Source organism: Ammospiza nelsoni, chromosome 6 (genome assembly GCF_027579445.1).
Source record: "Ammospiza nelsoni isolate bAmmNel1 chromosome 6, bAmmNel1.pri, whole genome shotgun sequence".
NCBI classification, from domain to species: Eukaryota; Metazoa; Chordata; class Aves; order Passeriformes; family Passerellidae; genus Ammospiza; species Ammospiza nelsoni.
This window is the reverse complement of record NC_080638.1, coordinates 59,672,919-59,692,625: the sequence shown is the minus strand read 5'-3', so window position 1 is coordinate 59,692,625 and position 19,707 is coordinate 59,672,919. Positions and strand designations below refer to the sequence as shown.

General features: G+C 43.4%; 1 protein-coding gene across 2 annotated transcripts; it reads left to right on the top strand.

The window, feature by feature from the left end:
* The first annotated feature begins 49 nt into the window (after positions 1–49).
* JKAMP (JNK1/MAPK8 associated membrane protein) lies at positions 50–8,108 on the top strand. 2 transcript variants are annotated; one of them, XM_059475153.1, is made up of 7 exons: positions 50–124; positions 271–362; positions 907–1,061; positions 3,577–3,783; positions 6,326–6,507; positions 7,150–7,226; positions 7,517–8,108. In XM_059475153.1, exons 1-7 carry the CDS (start codon positions 112–114, stop codon positions 7,733–7,735), a joined length of 945 nt encoding a protein of 314 aa, XP_059331136.1. In that variant the 5' UTR covers positions 50–111; the 3' UTR covers positions 7,736–8,108. The 2 variants fall into 2 exon arrangements, with proteins under 2 accessions (XP_059331136.1, XP_059331137.1); XM_059475154.1 differs by lacking the exons at positions 50–124; positions 271–362 and adding an exon at positions 538–772.
* Positions 8,109–19,707: the final 11,599 nt, after the last annotated feature.

Below are 19,707 nucleotides of genomic sequence, written 5' to 3'. Positions count from 1 at the left end.
GAGCCCCCGCCCCATCGCGTTCCCGCCCCGCATTCCCGGGCGGAGCCGACCCGCGGCGGAAGCGGAAGCGCCGCGGCGGAAGTACCGGGCCGCGGTTGCCGGGTTACCGCGATGTTCCGCGCCGGTAGGACGGGCCGGGATGGGGCACCGGCCCGGGGCTGGGGATGCGGGTGGGGCCTGGATGGGGTTGAGGGTGTTGCCGGCGCTGGAGCGGGCCGGGACTGGCGTTCGGTGCCTCTCCCGGTAACGTGGCCCACGCTCTGCCCGCAGCTGTGGACATCCAGCCCGCCTGCCTCGGGCTGTACTGCGGCAGGACCGTGCTGTCGGTGAACGGCTCCGTGGAGACCTACGGGGACTGCGGGGTGAGTGCGAGGCTGGGCTCGGTGCGGGATGGCTCAGGCCGGGCCCTGCGGGTCGGTACCGGGGGCTGCTGAGGCGAGAGCAGTCCGAGCTGCACCGGGACACGAGGTGCTGGGGGCTCGGTGCCGCACCGGGGCTGGAAGAGCTGACACAGAACGGGGTGGTGCGGGGAGCTGTGCTGGAATGAGTCCCTGTGCGCGCCGGTTTTACCGGAGTGCTGAAGGAGAGCCAGAGCCGGGAAGGGCGGGATGAAACCGGAGAACCGTGGTTGTGAGCAGCCTGCTGAGGGAGCTGAGATGAGAGGGAGTGGTGTTGCAGCACGAGAGGAAAGTGGAGGCTTGCATAAAGGCTTTTAATCATGCTTCACCCTTGTTTATATTAAAAAAGAAGAGCCAGAGAGAGCAAGTGTAAGGTGAGAAATTACTGGGGTTATTGTTTCATCTCTTTACAAATCTGCCCTATGTCTTGCCCCAAGCTGTTTTTCCATTAACTGCAGAGATTTGCTGTTGGTGCTGGGATTCTAAATACAACCTCTGCCTTCTGCAGGTGTGTCCTAGAGGCCAAAGGACCGATGACAACAAAATCTGCCGGGAGTGTTTGGGATCTCCAGACCGCTATGACTGGCTGTACCTCGGCTTCATGGCCATGCTGCCCCTGGTGTTACACTGGTTCTTTATTGAGTGGTATTCTGGAAAAAAGAGGTTTGTGTACCCTTTCTCTAAATGAGTTGTTTAAAATTGGAAATCTTTTATCCACGAGTGATCAGTCTGATGCTAAACTGAGCTGTTCAGCACTTCTTGGAATCCTAGACTGGTTTGGGTTGGGTGGGATCCTTAAAGATCATCCAGTTCCAGTTCTCTCTCATGGGCAGAGACACCTTCCAGCAGAGCAGGTTGCTCAGAGCCCCATCCGCCCTTGTTATTGATTGAGCTGATGTGGTTGCACAGAGTTTTAGAGTGGCTGTAGGAGAGTTTATTTGCAAGTGTAAGTGTCCTGCAGGGCACCCTGTCCGGTCAGTGCCCTCAGGGCATGGTCTGTACCTCTTTTATGTGCCAGTGCACAGTCCAGCTGGCAGTCTGGGCTGGGTTTGGTCTCCCGGCAGACAGAAGGAGCAGGTTGTATTTTCCCATCTCCCCTGGGTCAATATCAGCAGGGCTGAACAGGTACAATGAGAGGATGGGTTTGAGTTTTCTCTTTAGAAATATGTATTCTGGCTTTGGGTCTTGATAGCAGAGCTGCTGTGGCCTTTACATCAGAGAAGTTCTGTAGAAAAGAAGTTTAAACCCACAGCTGCATGTGGCCATCAGGTGTTAGACTGGAGTTTTTTGAGGAGTGATGGCTCTGGAGTGTACTGAGCTGTCCCTGTCCATGGCAGGGAGTTGGAACTGGACAGTCTTTAAAGCCCTTCTAACGCAAATCATTCTGTGATTCTCTGAGCAATGAACAGATAGGGGACTGGGAATGTTTAATATATGAATATTTACTATCTTCAATGAGGTCCTTTTTTATGAGGTCCATCTTCAGTGAGCTTCCTGAGCTACTCAAATTGCAGCTTTGGCAATTCTGCAGTGGCAAAGCAGCAGTGTCACCCCCTCTGAGACATGTGGTACATCACCCTCACCGCTCTTTTCTTTTACACACTGAGCCACTTGAGATTATCAAAGAGCTTCCACACTCAGCAAGTTTTAGCTCTGCAGAAGGCTCTGCGGGATTCCAGGGCTGTTGGGATTTACAGGAGCTGGCAGCATGGTGTGGGAGCCCAGGAAATTCCTCTGGCTGCCCTGGAGGACTCGAGACCCTGTCAGGGGGCTCAGAGACCTTGGCACAGAGCCCAAGACCCCTGTGCCTTTGATCTTGACCCATGGAAAAAACAATTACCAACCTTTACATGAAGAATTACAAGTGAAGAGATGGCATTATAGAGCATGACACAGCACAAAGTACCACGACTCTATCAGAAGGATGCAAGAGAGGTTTATTATAGCAACATGTTGCTTTTATACTCTTTCAAAATGTTTACATTCACTTAACATATACATTCACTGCCCATTGGTTATAGGAAAGAAACAAAGTTCTCAGTGGAGTCCATATCTCTTAACTTTCTCTCCTTCATCACATCTCCATGGTGACAACCTTGGTGTCTTCCTCGGGAGAGATATGGGGCTTTCCTTATCATCAGGAAGCCTTTGCTGGCTCACAAGAACAGCATAGAATGTCTTTCCTACAAAGAGAGTTTAAGTAGAATAATAGTTAGCTTGTCCCAGGGTGAAAAATAGATTTTTGAGGTTTTTTAGAATGGGGGTTCAGGGGGCAAAGATGGAGGAATCTGGGCATGTCCTGCCTTTCTCCTTCTTCTTGGTCTCCATCTTCTGGTGATGTTGGCACTTTTGGATTGGTTTAGAGTAGAAGCTCACTGTCTAACATAGGTAATAGGTATTGGGAAGTTATTGTAAATAATGTACATGTAGTTTTTAGTATGAAAGATAACACTGCCCCAAGGATGGTCAGTGTGCCTCAACCCAACCTGCCAGACAGACCTTGGGGGGTCAGGGAAAGAATGTTATAGATAAGAAATGATAAATAACCTTGAGAATGAGAATAGAAGAGTTCTGACTCCTTCTTGGACTGCTGGGCTGGGAAAAGAGTCTTTGTAACACATCTTGGGGTGGCTGTGGCCAGCAGAGTTCCGAGAGCCCGGCAGTGACAGTGAGACAGAGTAGAAATTCTCCAGAGTAGAAATCCATTTTAATTTAGGTGCAATGTACATCTTTGAGTTAAGTCTGTAGTTTGAAAACATAGCTATTTAGTTTGACTGCCTGTTCTCATAAAAAGCCTAGGCTCAGAGAAACTGCTTCAATGAAGGACAGAGATAAGGGAGAGGAGACATAGAGAGACAGAGACTGCTGTGAGAGCAGGTCAACCTGACCTAGGATTTCTTTCTGATAAAGAAGAACTAGTGGCAAATGTCAAGTGAAATTTGTGAAAATGAATATGTATGAACCTATTGTGAAATTGCATGCATATGGATTTGAGAGGGGGATAAAAAGGGACCTGGATTACTCTTCTTAAAAGACATGTGTTCCCAGAGAGTAATCTTTTAAGGACAGTAATCTCCACATGTGTCCAGTGTTGTAATAAACATACCGGCTTTGCAGCTTTCACAAAGTTGTGCAGTTTTGTTTATCTCCACAAAACAGCAGTGCTGTTGTCCCTTAGCTCCAGCGCGCTGCTGCAGCACCTGACGGCCCTGCTGGAGTGCAGCGTGGCAGCCCTGGTGACTCTGCTGCTCAGCGACCCCGCGGGCTCCCTGCACATCCGCTCCTGCCCCGTCAAGAAGCTCTCGGACTGGTACACCATGCTGTACAACCCCAGCCCCGACTACATCACCACCGTGCACTGCACCCACGAGGCCGTGTACCCCCTGTGAGTGTGCACTGCACCCCCTGTGTGTGCCCCCTGTGAGTGTGCACCCCTGTGTGTGCCCTCTGTGAGTGTGCACCCCTGTGTGTGTGCACCCCTGTGTGTGTGCACCCCTGTGAGTGTGCACCCCTGTGTGTTCCCTCTGTGAGTGTGCACCCCTGTGTGTGCCCCCCTGTGAGTGTGCACCCCTGTGTGTGCCCTCTGTGAGTGTGCACCCCTGTGTGTGCCCCCTGTGAATGTGCACCCCTGTGTGTGCCCTCTGTGAGCGTGCACCCCTGTGTGTGCCCTCTGTGAGTGTGCACCCCTGTGTGTGCCCCCTGTGAGTGTGCACCCCTGTGTGTGCCCTCTGTGAGTGTGCACCCTGTGTGTGCCCCCTGTGAGTGTGCACCCCTGTGTGTGCCCTCTGTGAGTGTGCACCCTGTGTGTACCCCCTGTGAGTGTGCACCCCTGTGTGTGCCCCCCTGTGAGTGTGCACCCCTGTGTGTACCCCCTGTGAGTGTGCACCCCTGTGTGTGCCCCCCTGTGAGTGTGCACCCCTGTGTGTGCCCCCCTGTGTATGCCCCCTGTGAGTGTGCACCCCTGTGTGCCCTCTGTGAGTGTGCACCCCTGTGTGTGCCCTCTGTGAGTGTGCACCCCTGTGTGTTCCCTCTGTGAGTGTGCACCCCTGTGTGTGTGCACCCCTGTGAGTGTGCACCCCTGTGTGTGCCCTCTGTGAGTGTGCACCCCTGTGTGTTCCCTCTGTGAGTGTGCACCCCTGTGTGTACCCCCTGTGAGTGTGCACCCCTGTGTGTGTGCACCCCTGTGAGTGTGCACCCCTGTGTGTTCCCTCTGTGAGTGTGCACCCCTGTGTGTGCCCCCCTGTGAGTGTGCACCCCTGTGTGTGCCCCCTGTGAATGTGCACCCCTGTGTGTGCCCTCTGTGAGCGTGCACCCCTGTGTGTGCCCTCTGTGAGTGTGCACCCCTGTGTGTGCCCCCTGTGAGTGTGCACCCCTGTGTGTGCCCTCTGTGAGTGTGCACCCTGTGTGTGCCCCCTGTGAGTGTGCACCCCTGTGTGTGCCCCCCTGTGAGTGTGCACCCCTGTGTGTGCCCTCTGTGAGTGTGCACCCTGTGTGTACCCCCTGTGAGTGTGCACCCCTGTGTGTGCCCCCCTGTGAGTGTGCACCCCTGTGTGTGCCCCCCTGTGTATGCCCCCTGTGAGTGTGCACCCCTGTGTGCCCTCTGTGAGTGTGCACCCCTGTGTGTGCCCTCTGTGAGTGTGCACCCCTGTGTGTGTGCACCCCTGTGAGTGTGCACCCCTGTGTGTGCCCTCTGTGAGTGTGCACCCCTGTGTGTGCCCTCTGTGAGTGTGCACCCCTGTGTGTTCCCTCTGTGAGTGTGTGCCTCTGACCGTGTTCACAGGAGTCCCAGGATGAGGGAAGAGATGAGGATCTGACTCCACGTTTCAGAAGGCTGATTTATTATTTTATGATATATATTATATTAAAACTATACTAAAAGAATAGAAGAAAGGTTTTCATCAGAAGGCTAGCTAAGAAGCAATGAATAACAAAAGCTTGTGTTTCAGATAGAGAGTCTGAGCCAGCTGACTGTGATTGGCCATTGATTAGAAGCAACCACATGAGACCAATCACAGATGCACCTGTTGCATTCCACAGCAGCAGATAACCATTGGTTACATTTTGTTCCTGAGGCCTCTGAGATTCTCAGGAGAAAAAAATCCTAAGGAAAGGATTTTTCATAAAATGTGTCTGTGATGTGCCCCTGTGTGCACCCCCTGTGAGTGTGTGCTCTCTGTGAGTGTGTGCCCCCTGTCAGTGTGTAACCCCCTGCCTCTCCTCCAAGCTGCCAAAAGTGTTCAGGTAGAGCTGGGATCAATGACAATCAATCCCCTGAATCTTTTGTGCACTGAGCTGTTTTACATGGATGGAGCAATGCTTAATGACTTTCTGAATAATCAAAGAAAGTGGCATAGCCCAGGCTATCACACAATCAGTTTATTTGGAAAAGACCTCTTGGATCATTGAGTCCAGTCTATGGCTCAAGACCATCATGGCACTGAGTGCCAATTCCAGTCTTTCCAGATTAAAGATAATTTCCAGATTTTAAGCATTTCCAGATATTAAACATCTCTAGGGATGGTGACTCCATCACCTCCCTGGACATTCACATACTGGAATGGGAGGACATCACCTCCCATTCCAGTATGTGATCACCCTTTCTGTGAAAAAATTGATCCTGATGTCCAACCTGAGCCTCCCACGTGCATCTTGAGACTATGTCCTATCAACATGTTAATATATAGCTTAGAACTTCTTTTTTTCTTTTTGTTTTCCTTTCCTTGGAACTGTTGGTTGTTTTCTTGTCCTTTCTTTGGAACTGTTTCCTTGACTGTTTCCCCTAAGGAAAAGTAAGCCCATCATTCTGTGTTTAAACCTTTTACCCATAAAATCTTTAGAGTTCACTGACTAACCCCAAATTCCTTGGTTGTGATCTGAATATCTAGGAGAAAACTGCACATTTTAAAGATTTTTTTCTTTTTCTCCAGGTACACTATTGTGTTTATCTATTATGCCTTCTGTCTCGTGCTGATGATGCTGCTGAGGCCTCTCCTGGTTAAGAAGATTGCCTGTGGTTTGGGGAGATCTGACAGATTTAAAAGCATTTATGCAGCCCTCTACTTCTTCCCCATCCTCACCGTGCTGCAGGCCGTGGGAGGAGGCCTCCTCTGTGAGTTCTCTCCTAAAAACACTCCTGAACACACCTGTCAGTGCACACTAAGAAAGAAGGAAGGGACACTTTTTGCTTTGGGAATAAGGATGTTGTTTAGGGTTATTTTGAGGAGTTTCACCTGAAAAGGTTGCTTGTTAGGAGCTCTGTCCTCACCAGGCTCCTGACCAACACTGCTTTGCCTCAGCCAGTGCTGCTAGAGACTGTCCCTTTCCCAAAAAAGGAGGAGAGGGGGTAAGAGAGGAAAGTACTTCAGAGTGAGCTAGTTCCACTTTTTGCTAAGGCAGAATTTGTCTGATTTCAGAGAATGGATTTCAGTGTAAATTTGGGGAGATTGCTGGAAGCCAAACTAAAAATAGCTATTCTTGTCACATTTGGAAAGGTGCCACAAAATCCCCACTCAGCCTGACTACTTTTCTCATTATCATTTTTCAATTTGTGGTATAAGCATTGAGTAACTCCACTGAGAAATAGCAGAAAACCTCAGAGGGAAGAGCTGTGCAGGTTGTGCTTGGCTGACCCTCACATGCTAAGAGGCAGCTAGAGCAGCTCAGTTTGCTTCACACCTGTGGGAAAACTCTCTGCTGAAGGATAAGCTGTGCCATTTTTTTGCCTGATAATGTGTTATATGTTTGCCTTTAGATTATGCCTTCCCATACATCATCCTGGTGCTCTCTTTGGTTACACTGGCTGTGTACATGTCTGCTTCTGAAGTGGAGGTGGGTAAACATGTTCCTTGTGTTAAAAGAGTAAAAAAGACTTGAGTGAGCAGAGACCACTTTGTCTCTTGCCTTTTCGCAGTGGTGTATTTTACATTAAGCCTCTTCCTTTATCCCTTCCCCTCTTGGCTGGAGGAATCTCATGTGAGAATTCCCTCTGATGGTGCACTGAGAAGCTGGGTGTGTGCTGGAAGGGCTCAAACCCAGGAGCTCTATCTGTCACACCTCTTAAATGTCAGGTGCTGGCTGACAGGCTGAATGCTAACAGAAAATTGTGTTTATTTTACAAGTTTTTCAAGGATCTGCTCGTGAGGAAGAAAAGGCTCGTTGTCCTCTTCAGCCACTGGTTACTCCATGCCTATGGAATCATTTCCATTTCCAAACTAGATAAGCTTGAGCAGGACCTGCCTTTGCTTGCCTTGGTACCTGCCCCTGCCCTCTTCTACCTGATGACAGCAAAGTACACAGAGCCCTCACGGATCCTCTCTGAAGGTGGGAATGGACACTGAAAGGAGCCTGTGCCAACAACTCTGTCCCAGTGATCTGGATGAAGCAATTTTAGTGCTTGTCATGCTTTGGAAACTTCTGTTTTCAAAAAGAAGTTGTTTATGTGCCAGACTTCTGGTGAAACACCTCTGGTGAGACTGTATAGTATTAAAAAGCTGCACTTTGTATTCTTCCTAAGTATCTGGTATAGATGGAAAGCAATGTCTTTTTATCTATTTATCACTGTGAATTTGTGTAAAAAGCTTGTGACACATCCTAGTACAATGGTTTGCCTGTGTATTGTTCATTTCCTAACACAATATTGGAATAAAACAGTAGAGCCTGGTTTTCAATAGACTTTAATAAAAAAAAATAGAGCTTGAATATACCAGAGAACTTCATTTTTTCATCACATACTCTAGCTTCTCTCCCCCACCAGTGGAAACAGACTTCCTTCCATCAAAAGATATAACATGTGCATGGTTCCTCATGATGTTTGAGTCTTACTGCTGGAGAAATGCACTGTAAAAGAAGAAGAAGAAGAAATGCATTGTAAAAGAAGAAGAAGAGATGCACTGTAAAATTCTCTGTAAGGTGGAGTTTATGCTCTGTGTGCTTAATTTATGGAGACCTTCCTGGAGAGCATTAAATAGATCAGATTAAAGATTTTCTTTTTTTGGGAGTTGGGTTAGTATTGGTCACCAGAACTTGATGCTGTAGAGTCTAGAGGAAGATTCAGAGCAGTGCTGAAGGGCCAAAAACAACCAAAAGTAAGATCCTCTCAAATTAAACTCTGACTGTATGGATCACTGGCTGTAACTGCCTATTTCTATATGTCTGTGACAATAATGCTTTTTTCATTCTATCACCTGCCAGCACTGCTAAGGACAGAGTCTGCCAGGAGCTCAGAGGCTTTGAAAGGTGTCACCTCAGCCAGGCTGCCTTGAGTGTCACTCTCCTCCATGGAAGGTTTGTTTTTGTACATCTGATACACCCTTCCTCATAGCTTTATGTTATTTTTTTATTTTCATGTGCAATGCCACTTGACAGTTCACTGCACCTAAAAATTGTGTGCAAACTCACTCTTGCATGCAGAAGTGAGGTTTTCTTTAGGGATTGAAGAAGTAATTGATCTTAAATCTGTACTGCTGTGTACAATGTTTAATTTGCAGACACAGTGATCTAGAGGATAGTTCTAAAAGTATGGGATTAAAATTCATGTTAAAATATCCCATCTGAGGACTTTACTCCTTCATGTGCATTTCTGTGTGGACTGTGTGTATTGGACTTAAATGTTATGCTGGATCTTGGGTTTAAATATTGTGCTGGATCTTGTTTTTAAAAAGAAAACTGACAAGTCCCAGGTAAAGAGTACATTTTTTGCTAGGTCTGGAAAACAGTGTGTTGATTTTGAAAGCAGAATGAGAGATTGTATTAAAAGCAAAGCTTATGGAAGGGCAGTGCAGCCCATGGACCTTGGCTGGCACCCCAAGCACTGACCTTTCTGCTGGACTCCAGTGCTTTAGCCTTCAGCAAAGCCTGGAATGTGAAATACAAATTAATACAGCCATTTATCATCTCCCATTAGCAATAAAAGAATTATAAATACATGTATAATGGCAGCCACAGAAACAGCAGTACAAATTGCTCACATGAAAATATTAAAGAACATAAATTAACCACAGTCCTGCAGTGATCACCACCCAGCCACAAGCTGCAGGAGTTGAAGTCTGTTCATTTTATTTATCCTTTGAGAAAAAGCAAAGAATTCTGGGAAGATCAGTGATGCTCAGACTATTTTACAGCCCACTCATTGCTATTACCACAGCTCTTCAGGTAACAGTTAAAATGGGGTAGATTGCTGTGCCAAAAACTTAAAATATAAGGACTGAAAGGTTTTCTTAAAAAGGAATCTTGAAAAGAAAAAAGGTTTTTTTCTTTCTTTTTTGTTTTGTTTTGTTTTGATTTGTTTTGAAGTAGTTAGTAACATGTTACCATGAAGCACTGTCAGGTCATTCAGGCTTTTGCCTATTGTTGCCTTGAGTTCACTGCAAAAATATTTTATTATTACTCTGTGAAAAAAATAATTACAACTGAATATTACCACAGTTTTCTAAATATTTTCCAAAGAGTTTCACTGTTTCTAGAGAGATCAGGAAGGATAAAATGAGTTTTTGCTTATGGAAATACAAAGGTTAATGTATTCCTCTGACATTAAAAAGACAGTTTTTCTTTCAACATCATCATCCACTTCACCCTGTTGAACAAATTTTAGGAGTTTCCAAAACCAACAAAAACCACTTGTGTCTATGACACCAAATAAAATGGGTGAGAACAGCCAGAGCAGCACAGGTCATGCTCAAACAGGGAAACTTTCTTCTTTGGTCCCACAAAATTGTGTTTACTCAATAATGTTGGATCAGGTCTACCAGTACCCAACTAAATTTCATCTTGGTTCCAGACAGATATGATCAGACAGAGCTGATAGCCAAGGGTCTGAAAGATGTAAAGAATGATTTCAAAGCATAAATTCCACATTTCACAGCCTATTCCACACCTCAGCTGCATCCCAGGCCTTTTCCTACAATCCCTGGCTGAAAGCACCAGACACAGGATATTGATTATGCCTCAGGCAGGTGCCTTGCCCTTGGATACTCCTCTTTGTTTCCTCCCAAGCTTCATGTCTCTTTTCTGCAAAGCAGAGAAAACGTTTTCAGACAGTGTAATGACTGAACATTAGGCTGTTATGAATAAAAGCTGGGTCTGGCAGTAACTGATTGGCTTAACCAATCTCCCTTTTTTCCTTTGTCTTTTTTCTTTTTAAAATTTTGTATACTTCTCTTTTATTTCTCTCTTGGTATCTTCCAAGATTAGCCTGCTTAGGTTTAATTCCTCTTCTTTTTACAGTAGTAGAAAGAATACTAAAAGTAATCTCAAAAGGTCATCTTGGTCCATCTCTGCTGTACAGCAGAATCAATTAGACCTAAGAACCCCTGACAGATGTTTGATTTGTCCTTAAAACCCCTGGTGGCAGAAATACTCTGTCTCTGCAAAACTCAGACAACTGATTCCAGTTTGATGCCAGGGCCTCCCTGTGTGTGCTGTCAGTGCTTTCTAAGGGCCTTCTTCTGTTAAATCTGTTCTGTTCCCAGTTATTTGTCTGAAAAAGGGGGCAAGGAGAAAAGCTTACTGTCTTGCTAGGATTTTTTTATTTATTTGATGGTTCCTGCCACACCTTCTCTTAGATTTACCTGTTTTAAATGGAAAAGTTGCACACTTATTCAACTTTTTTTTCATCATCTTTACTGAATTCCTCCTCAATCCCCAAATAATCTGCATCCTCTAAACTCCAGGTCTGTGGAGTTTAAAGCTACAGGTGAGAACATACACCTCAAACCTTGCCAGGCCACCTTTTCACACACACTTCTCTGACTGTTGCCTTTTTCATTGCTGCAAATCTTTGTTGACTTTGATGTTCATCTTTTCAGCTTTAATTCTGTTTATCTCTGCTTAAATGCCTCCCTTATGATGAATTTGCACAAACAACTGTTTCTACCTAAATGCAAAATCATGGATTTTTAAAAATTATTATGAACCTTTTTTCCCTTAAATTAATTTTCTGGCTTGCTAAAATAATTCTTAATTCTAGTTCTGCCCTGCAGAGGGTGCTCCCACTCTTACCATGTTTGTCATTTGCAGATATGATAAGCTTTTGTTCTGTCCTATCACCTGAGTCCTTCAGGAAAAAACAGATTAATTCCAGTATGAGGCCAGACCTCCTGCAAACTAACAGGAATCGTTATTCTATTCAGTCTAAGCATGGGTAACAATTATCAAAGGTGATTTTTTCAACTGTTTTGCTCAGCCTGAAAAAGAGGCAGCTGAAGGAACATAGATTAAAGGTGTGTAAAAATCACACACACCTTTGCTGGAGGAGTTGAAGAGATGAGTTACTGTTTCTCATAACACAAGAACTGCAGGATGCCAATAAACTTTTTAGACAGCAGGTTTAAAACAGGAGAACTCTTGTCCTTATTAAATAAATTATGTAAGTTATTAGGGAGGATAAATGTATATGTGAGCTAAAAGAATCAATCAGTGATAGGAGAACATTGCAGTGAAGATCCAGCATAGCATAAAATTCCATCAAAAGCTATTAAAATGCAGATATCATCCTCATCCAGAGAAGTTCCTGACACTCCATTTGTCATGGAGATTATACAGAAGAAGGGTCATTCTATATTTGCCTTTTCTTGCATTACTTCTCCAAGGAGGACTATTGATCACTGCAGAAGACAGGATCCTGGTAGGACCAGCTCTGAGCCTTACCCAGCAAGGCTATTTTGGGAAATGAAGCTGATTTGAACTTCACTCACCTATTTTTGATGAGCACTTAAATATAATCACGAGTAGCTCTGGCCAAAAAAAGGCTAATTTGATGTATGTGCATCTCTCAGCATAGTGGAGTCTCATCTTGGTTAAGGCCAAAGAAACACAAGTCACAAGTTAAATGACTTTTCAGTGGAAAAATACATCCCTTCAGTTTTGCTGCAGCAAAAGCACAAAAAGGGAGGACAGGAACAATCTATTCAGGCTGAGAGATTTGGAGAACAGACAGACAAGATGATACCCAGGAAATAAAGCCAAACAAAGGAATGAAACTGGGCCCAGGATGTGAAGCAACACAACAACTCTGAACTCATTTCTGTGCAGGACTTCAATGTCAAGTGCTGCACTACCTGCTTTTGTTCCCTCTGAGACTCTGAACTTGGGTAAACCTGTCATGTCCAGTCCTGTGATCAAAGGCTAGAAACATCAGATAAAGTATAGATGTTTGCATATTCTCACGGGCTTTTTTTTTTTTTTTTTTTTTAATAAAAGACTGTAGCAGAAAAATCAGCATCAAAATAAAAAAAAAAGTCAAATATGGAGAACAGAGGAACAGAGGAAATGGCTCCCTTGGTAGAAACAGGTGTGTGAGGAAGGCAGAGAAAGGTGAGCTGAGTCTCATTTCTGTGAACTACTTTGATATTTTACATCACTGTCATGCTCCAAACAGAGAGGAATGAGCTTGATCTGACATGGCTCCTACAAAGGAATTTATTCCCCTCACACACATCACCTCCATAACACAGCATGCAGACTGAGGCATTTTGCAGATGAAAATACTGGAGGGCAAGTGCAAGAAATACTGAAAGCCCTGAAAGAAAATGGAGGAGAAAAGGAAGTAACTTCGGTTGTTTCATCCAAATAGGATGAAATAAAGCAAAGTAGGAAAAAGTTAAAAAAGGAGAAAGTGTTACCAGTGTATCACTGAGTGAAAATAAACAGTTACAATTGCTTTTTACACCTAGTGCTGTTCAAGACACAAAAGAAAGCAATCCTCTGATAAGAGTCTCATTTAGAATGGGTCATATTAAGGGAAAGTCAGAGTAGAAAAGTACCAAGGTATATTTGCCATCTCTTTTGTATGTCCTGCTTAGCTCAGCTGTCAGGAAGAGCATGAGAATGAATCCAGCGCAATGGTTTACTCAGCACTGACAGCCTCAGTCCTGATTTTTAGGGATGCTCGAGGAGTTACAGACCATGGCTGTCCTTGGTGATGTGGGAGCACAACCGCTCCACCAGCAGAGTGAGAACAGTCCTCAAGGCCGGCTGTAAATCCACCTGTCTGAGGTCAGACATGCACAGAGAATATTACCTGCTCTCCTGGCACCTGATTTATCCTGTCTCAGCTCAGACTGGTGACCAGGAGTCAGACAATTCCCCTGGGGACAGAGCATCTGCTGCAGACCAAAGGAGCTCTGGAATCTTTGGAAGCTGCACAGTTCACACTCAGCATTTCAGTGCCCTACTTTCTTTGGGAAGGAAGCTCCTCATTGTTCTAAGGAACAGTGAGAGTCAGCAGCCTTGGGGGATGTCTTGACCACCATCACCCACTCCAACAGATTTACTACAATAATTCAGAGAAAACTTCCACCAGTGCCTAAAATGGGGAAGTCTTGACAATGAAGGATGGGATGGTAGGCATGCAATATCAGTGGAGGCAGTGTCCTGGTTTTAAAAGACAGGTGTGTGCTAAGGAAGGCAGGAGCCTCCCTTGAAATGGAGAATGTAAACCCCTCCCTCTGAATTGTTGTAATTTTGAAATTTAGGGACTCTCAGGCAAAGATGTGGGAGAAGGAATAGCAGTTCTTTATTAGGGAAGAAAATAGAAATAAAATAAACAATGCAGTAACACAGAACAGCACTGCCATAGTCAGACCATGCCCTGTCCCCTGTGTGTCAGGGGGTTTTCCAGCCCCATCCCACGGGGGCTCAGCCCTCCTGCAGTGCCAGCTGTGGCTCTGCTGCAGCAGGGATCCTGCACAAGGGGGGAGTTTTCCTCTGCAGCTCCAGGGCTGCTGCAGATGGGCCTGGGCTCCCTCTGGCCATGCAGGGCAGCAGAAAGCTGCTCCTCTGGCAATGCAGGGGGCAAAGGCTGCTGGGGTGTCCCAAACCTCAGATTGTATCCAGGTAGGAACGCTTGGCTCCTCCCCCTGTGTCACGGACATATTTTATGAAAAATCCTTTTGACAGGATTTTTTCTCCTGAGAAGCTGAGAAGCCTCAGAAATTAATTGTAAACAATACTGTGGAATACTGTTGCTGTGGAATGCAACAGGTACATCTTTGATTGGTCTCATGTGGTTGTTTTTAATTAATGGCCAATTACAGTCCAGCTGTCTCGGACTCTCGGGTCAGTCGCAAGATTTTATTATCATTCCATTCTCTTCCTTGCTAGTTTTCTGATGATATCCTTTCTTCTATTCTCTTAGTAGAGTTTAATATATCATTTTCTTTTAATAGAATATATATAATAAAACAATAAATCAGCCTTCTGAAACATGGAGTCAAGATTCTCAGCTCTTCCCTCATCCTGGAACCCCTGCGAACACCACCACACCCCTGGGCAGAGGATGATGTAATTTTTATCAGTCATGCACTGACACTCAGTGGCCCATTAACAGAAGATATTTTCCAGAGGGAGGATTGGTTGTGGAAGAGATAAAGTGCCCAATGAGCAGAGGATAATTGCCCCACGTCTAACAGATGGAAATAGAACACACACCCCCGCCCACATCTTGAAACCCAGGACAGGCAGGTAAGCGCAGGAAAATGAAAGAGACACAGGAAATAGGAAATGGGTGATTGGGGTCACTGTGAATGCTGCAGAAGAGCAGGTGGAGTGGCCATGGGATGGGGACAATGTGATTCCCAGCTTGGGCTGCCCAATCCCAGCATGGCAGAGTTTTTAATGGCCAGCCTCTTCTTTGCTTTGAACACTTCTGGAGGAGAGGTTGTGGACACAGCCAGGAGAGGCCCTGTGGACTGATGACTGTAGAGCCTCCCAACAGATTTAGCTTTTCGCCCCACACTGTGAAAGTCAATAATAATATAAAAAAACATGGAGCAAGTCAGCCAGGATGACTGAAATCTGCACACTCAACTTTCCAGACCAGGAACCCGACCTCATCCCTGCTGACAAATCTCCCCACAATCCTCCCACATCCATCTGTCTGCCCCATGCTCTTTCTGCACATGTAGTCCCTCCCAAATTCCCAAATCAACATCCTAACCCCATCCCCCTCTCTTCCATTGCATCCCAGCACAGAAAACTTCTCCAAGCTCGTCAGACCTCTCAATGCCTCTAAAGCCTTTCAACATTAGCCCATGGCCTCAGCAGTAAATGTTCTGAGCCAGGACAAATATCTCTCTTACCTTTCCAGATTCATTATTGAAATCTTTCTTTTCCTGGACAATTTTTGATTGTAAAAGAATCAAGCTGAATCTTAATAGACAAAACCAATGTAGGCATATTTAGGAGGTTTTAGAAAAAAATTAAGGAAAAAATAATGCATTCTGATTTTCAGGTCTCTCATGTGAATATGTGTCTACATGCTTTTGAGCTCTATTCCATTCCATCTTTATTCATGAATTCCCTCTGATATATCTGATGAGAATAAAACTGGCAAAGAGGGCAAGGACATACAGAACTAGTAGGATTTCTGCTACAAGGTCTTAAATTACAAGTCAAGGCAGGCTTGTGGGGAGAAGCAATATTTTCCAGAGAAAAAGTACACAGGGAGAAAAGAGATGCTCTCAGGTAGGTAAAGGATAAAAGTCTGAGCACAGATTTATAGTTCTCTCTTGGGTGAGCATTGTGCATTTGTGTGATTTACAGGATGCACTCAGAACAAGGGATAATTGTTTCCTTTTTTAATTTCCTATACAAAACAGGAGTTCTGCAAGAACCATGAGCCTACCTAAAGATGTGTTTGAGGAAAGAAATCTGTTAGAGAGGAGGAAAGGATAAGCCAAAAGGAAAAAAAAGAGGAATGAGAAACACCTGCACCCTTAGAGCAGACAAGTACAGAACTAGAAATCCAACTTGACCAGGCTTGGGAAGTAAGTGGCAAAAAATGTGAAGGAAAGAAATGCATTGATGAGATATTTTCTTTAACTCAACACAACTGAGAAGCTGTAAAAATGCAGCACAAAGGAAAAAAAAAAAAGGAAAAGACTGTTTTGTGGAGAAAAGAAGAAACTTCACAACTTTATAGAAGTTGTAAAGCTCGGTATGCTTTTATTACGACGCGCGCCGGACGCAAGCCTCCCCAAAAAGGCAAGCGTGCTTCCGAAGACCTCAGGTCTTCTTTTATCCCCCTTCCAAATGCATATGCATACAGTTCTACAATAAGTTCATACATATTCATTCTGAGTGACATTTAGCACCAGTTCTTCTTTATCAAAGAAATTTCTAAGTCGGGGGCAAATCGGCCTTGTGGTCTTTTCTGTTTTTCTTTCTCTGTCTCTTTGCTGTCTCGGCATGCGAGTTTTTCTTTCAGTTTTGGCTTCACAGACTTTTCACTTTTTTTAGACACTTCACTTAATTCAGAATGGATCTTTACTCTGTCTCATGACAAAAGAAACCAAAAAAAAGAAACAAAAAGACAGTGGTTCTGTTCCACTCAGGCTGTGAAATTCCTGGCCTGCAGCTCTCTGGTCATCATCAGATCACGACTCCCTGGGCTCTCAAACAACTTGGTCAGCTTCCCCAGCAAAAACTATTTCTACTGAAGTTAATGCTCAGAAGAGTAAAGATAAGACATTTGTAACTGCCTACAAGATCAAGGGACAGGGCTGGATGCTGGCTGCAGCTCATTTTTTACAGTAATGACATTGTTAATTAATGGCAACATTCATTTCATGAGGACGTTAACGAAATAGTTCTGCCACCAAGAAAAATAGTAAAATAGAATTCTGAGCAATGGTTTCACACAAGTTTCCAGGAACTCATCTTTTCTTCTCTGTATGGATTCTGAGCTCAGCTTGTACAGGGAAAGGGGTTCAAAAGCAGGATTTGATTCTCCAGGAAAAGCCTCACCTTTTCCCCCTTTACTTTTGTCCTACAACCCTTCAAAAGGCAGAAAAGGAGAGAAGTAACTAATACAGAATAAAAATAAAAATGACATTATTAAAATACATAAAAATAATTATAGATAAAATATGAAATTATATATTAAAATATATAATATAGAACATATATATATTTATATTATTTATATAATAGATATATAATGTATAAAATAATAATAATAATAATAATAATAATAATAATAATAATAATAATAATAATAATAATAATAATAATAACAACTACTTATTATTATAGTGCTGAAGTGAGGATCTGCACATTGAGCTGCATGGATATAACATGGATAAGTCCACAGAATATTTGGATTATTTTGCTTGCTCACATCTTTTTCAATGCCTTGCAATTCAGGTGACATTCAGAAGGAGACATCTATGCCAGATTCTCTTTTCTGAGAATGTCAAAATGTCTGTCTCTTTAAATTCTGTTTTTTCCCAGTTGCTTGGGTTTTTATTTTTTTTTCAGTTTTGCTATGAGAATTAAATATAGCCTATAAAAATAAAACAGAATGTGTCAAAACAAATGAAAATTTCCAAAACAGCAGATAATGAATCCCTTTACTGCCACTGGTAGGGTTTTTTAAAAGTTTTCATAATATCTGCATGAAGATCTACTATTTTCTAGCCCCTCTGAGATTTCACAGTTACAATTTCCACAGCTGAGATTTCAGTTACAATTTCCACAGCCTGCAAACAAAGAATATTGAAGGAGCAGTGGTTAAGGCTCTACTTTCTGTATTTAATTGCATTTAATCACAGAAAGAGTTAAAAAAATAACGAAGGAAGCTTGGTAATGAAAAGAAACTTAAAATGTTAACCTGTAAAATCTACCATTTGAGGGACCCTCACTGCAGGATTAACTGAGGTTAAAATTCAGAAGGAGTACAAAATTCTTCATGATGTCTGAACAGTCTTCTTTTCTAAATTTCTTCCGATTTCACATCATAGTTTGCACCCACTAAATATCTGTAATTTTAATTTCTCCTTTTCAGCTGGTCCTCCAGAGGCGTGGGAGGGACTGGGATCCAAATCAGCCTCTCCCTGACTCTTTTTAATATTCCTTATAAAAATGTCCTGATAAATTGACCAAAAGAGCGGCAAACTCTCCCATGAATCTGGTAAAAAGAGTCTATACAGACCTTGTGTTTTTGAAAGTGATCTTATAACCAAGAAATTAACAGTTAATAAGGTCAGGCATCAAAAAAACCTAATTTTCTTATTAAAATGTAGGGACTGACTTTCTCTATAAATGCCCCTCACTTTGACCAGTTATGAAATTGGATTTGACCTTTGCACTGATGGACCCAAAGAATTTTGTGTATAATTTGTGTACCATTGAATTCAAACTTATCAAGTGCTCTAAGTCCAAAAATTTTTTACTTGGGTTTTCAAATTCAACCTTTTTCTTGGAAAATATTATTGGAAGATGAGCATTACGGGGTTTTTTCCTTTTAATTTCTTTCTTCCTTATTAAAAATAATGCAATTAACTGTGTAATGTTTAACACTTTAAAATAAAACATCTGAAGCCTTCCATAATTAAATGAGTACAAAACTTGGACTAGAAGAAAATAATTTGCTGCAAAAACCACAGCTATGTACCAAATGGCAAAATTCTGTAAGATAAAGAAATTATAACTAATTAATATATCATGCAAATTAGGACCTGATCAAATTTCATGTGACCTTATTCCAGTGTAGGAACCTGATTATACCAGATTTAGTAAAATATCTAAATATTTTTAATAGGGTAATCTCTCTTTATGTTATCATTCAGAAAGTATATCAAATATTCACAACAGAAAGTAGGACAGAACATTAAAAAACAGTGAAACCTTATCTCACAGCTTGCTGGGAAATGCAGGTACCTTTATTTTAGGCAGTTTGCCTGGAGGGAGTGAATTCCAAGTATGTGTTTGTTTGTCTCACAGTCTGTAAAAGTATCAATGCAGATGTGACATTCTGAGAGGTTCTGACACAGAAAACAATTCACATTCCATGGCTGTGAGTACATTTATATAAACCACACACACAGAAGTGCAAACTGCACATGTGCACCCAAGGGAGTCACTTTTCTGCCTGTGCCACTGTGGAAACAGATATGAGAAGGCAAAATCCAACGCTTGGAATAATTTCTAAGGTAATTTCATTTTTGGCACTCTCTGCAGAGCTGGGAGTAGGTTTCCTTTACCTTTTTATCACACTCACAGAAGCACAGAGAGGTTTGGCTTGGAAGGGGCTTTGAAGATGATCTCATTCCAGTTTTCCCTGCCGATGGCAGGGAGGTTGGAACAAAATGGTCTTGAAGATCCCTTCCAACCCAAACCATTCTGTGATTCCACCATTCTGTGTTTACTGAAATGAATCCTTGCTTATTTATCCACACATTAACAAAATTAATACACATACAATACAGCATGACATGAACAATATCTGTGATAAGATCATCCAAGACTTTGTGCTCCAATAAAACACATTCCAGTTATTTGTGTCAACTTCTAGAAAGTTATGCTTTTTCTGGCG

Bases quoted from the DNA above. Each gene is read 5' to 3' on its own strand.
- JKAMP (XM_059475153.1), top strand. The intron at 363-906 runs GTGAGTGCGAGG...TGCCTTCTGCAG, and splicing joins AGACCTACGGGGACTGCGGG to GTGTGTCCTAGAGGCCAAAG. The intron at 1,062-3,576 runs GTTTGTGTACCC...GTTGTCCCTTAG, and splicing joins TGGTATTCTGGAAAAAAGAG to CTCCAGCGCGCTGCTGCAGC.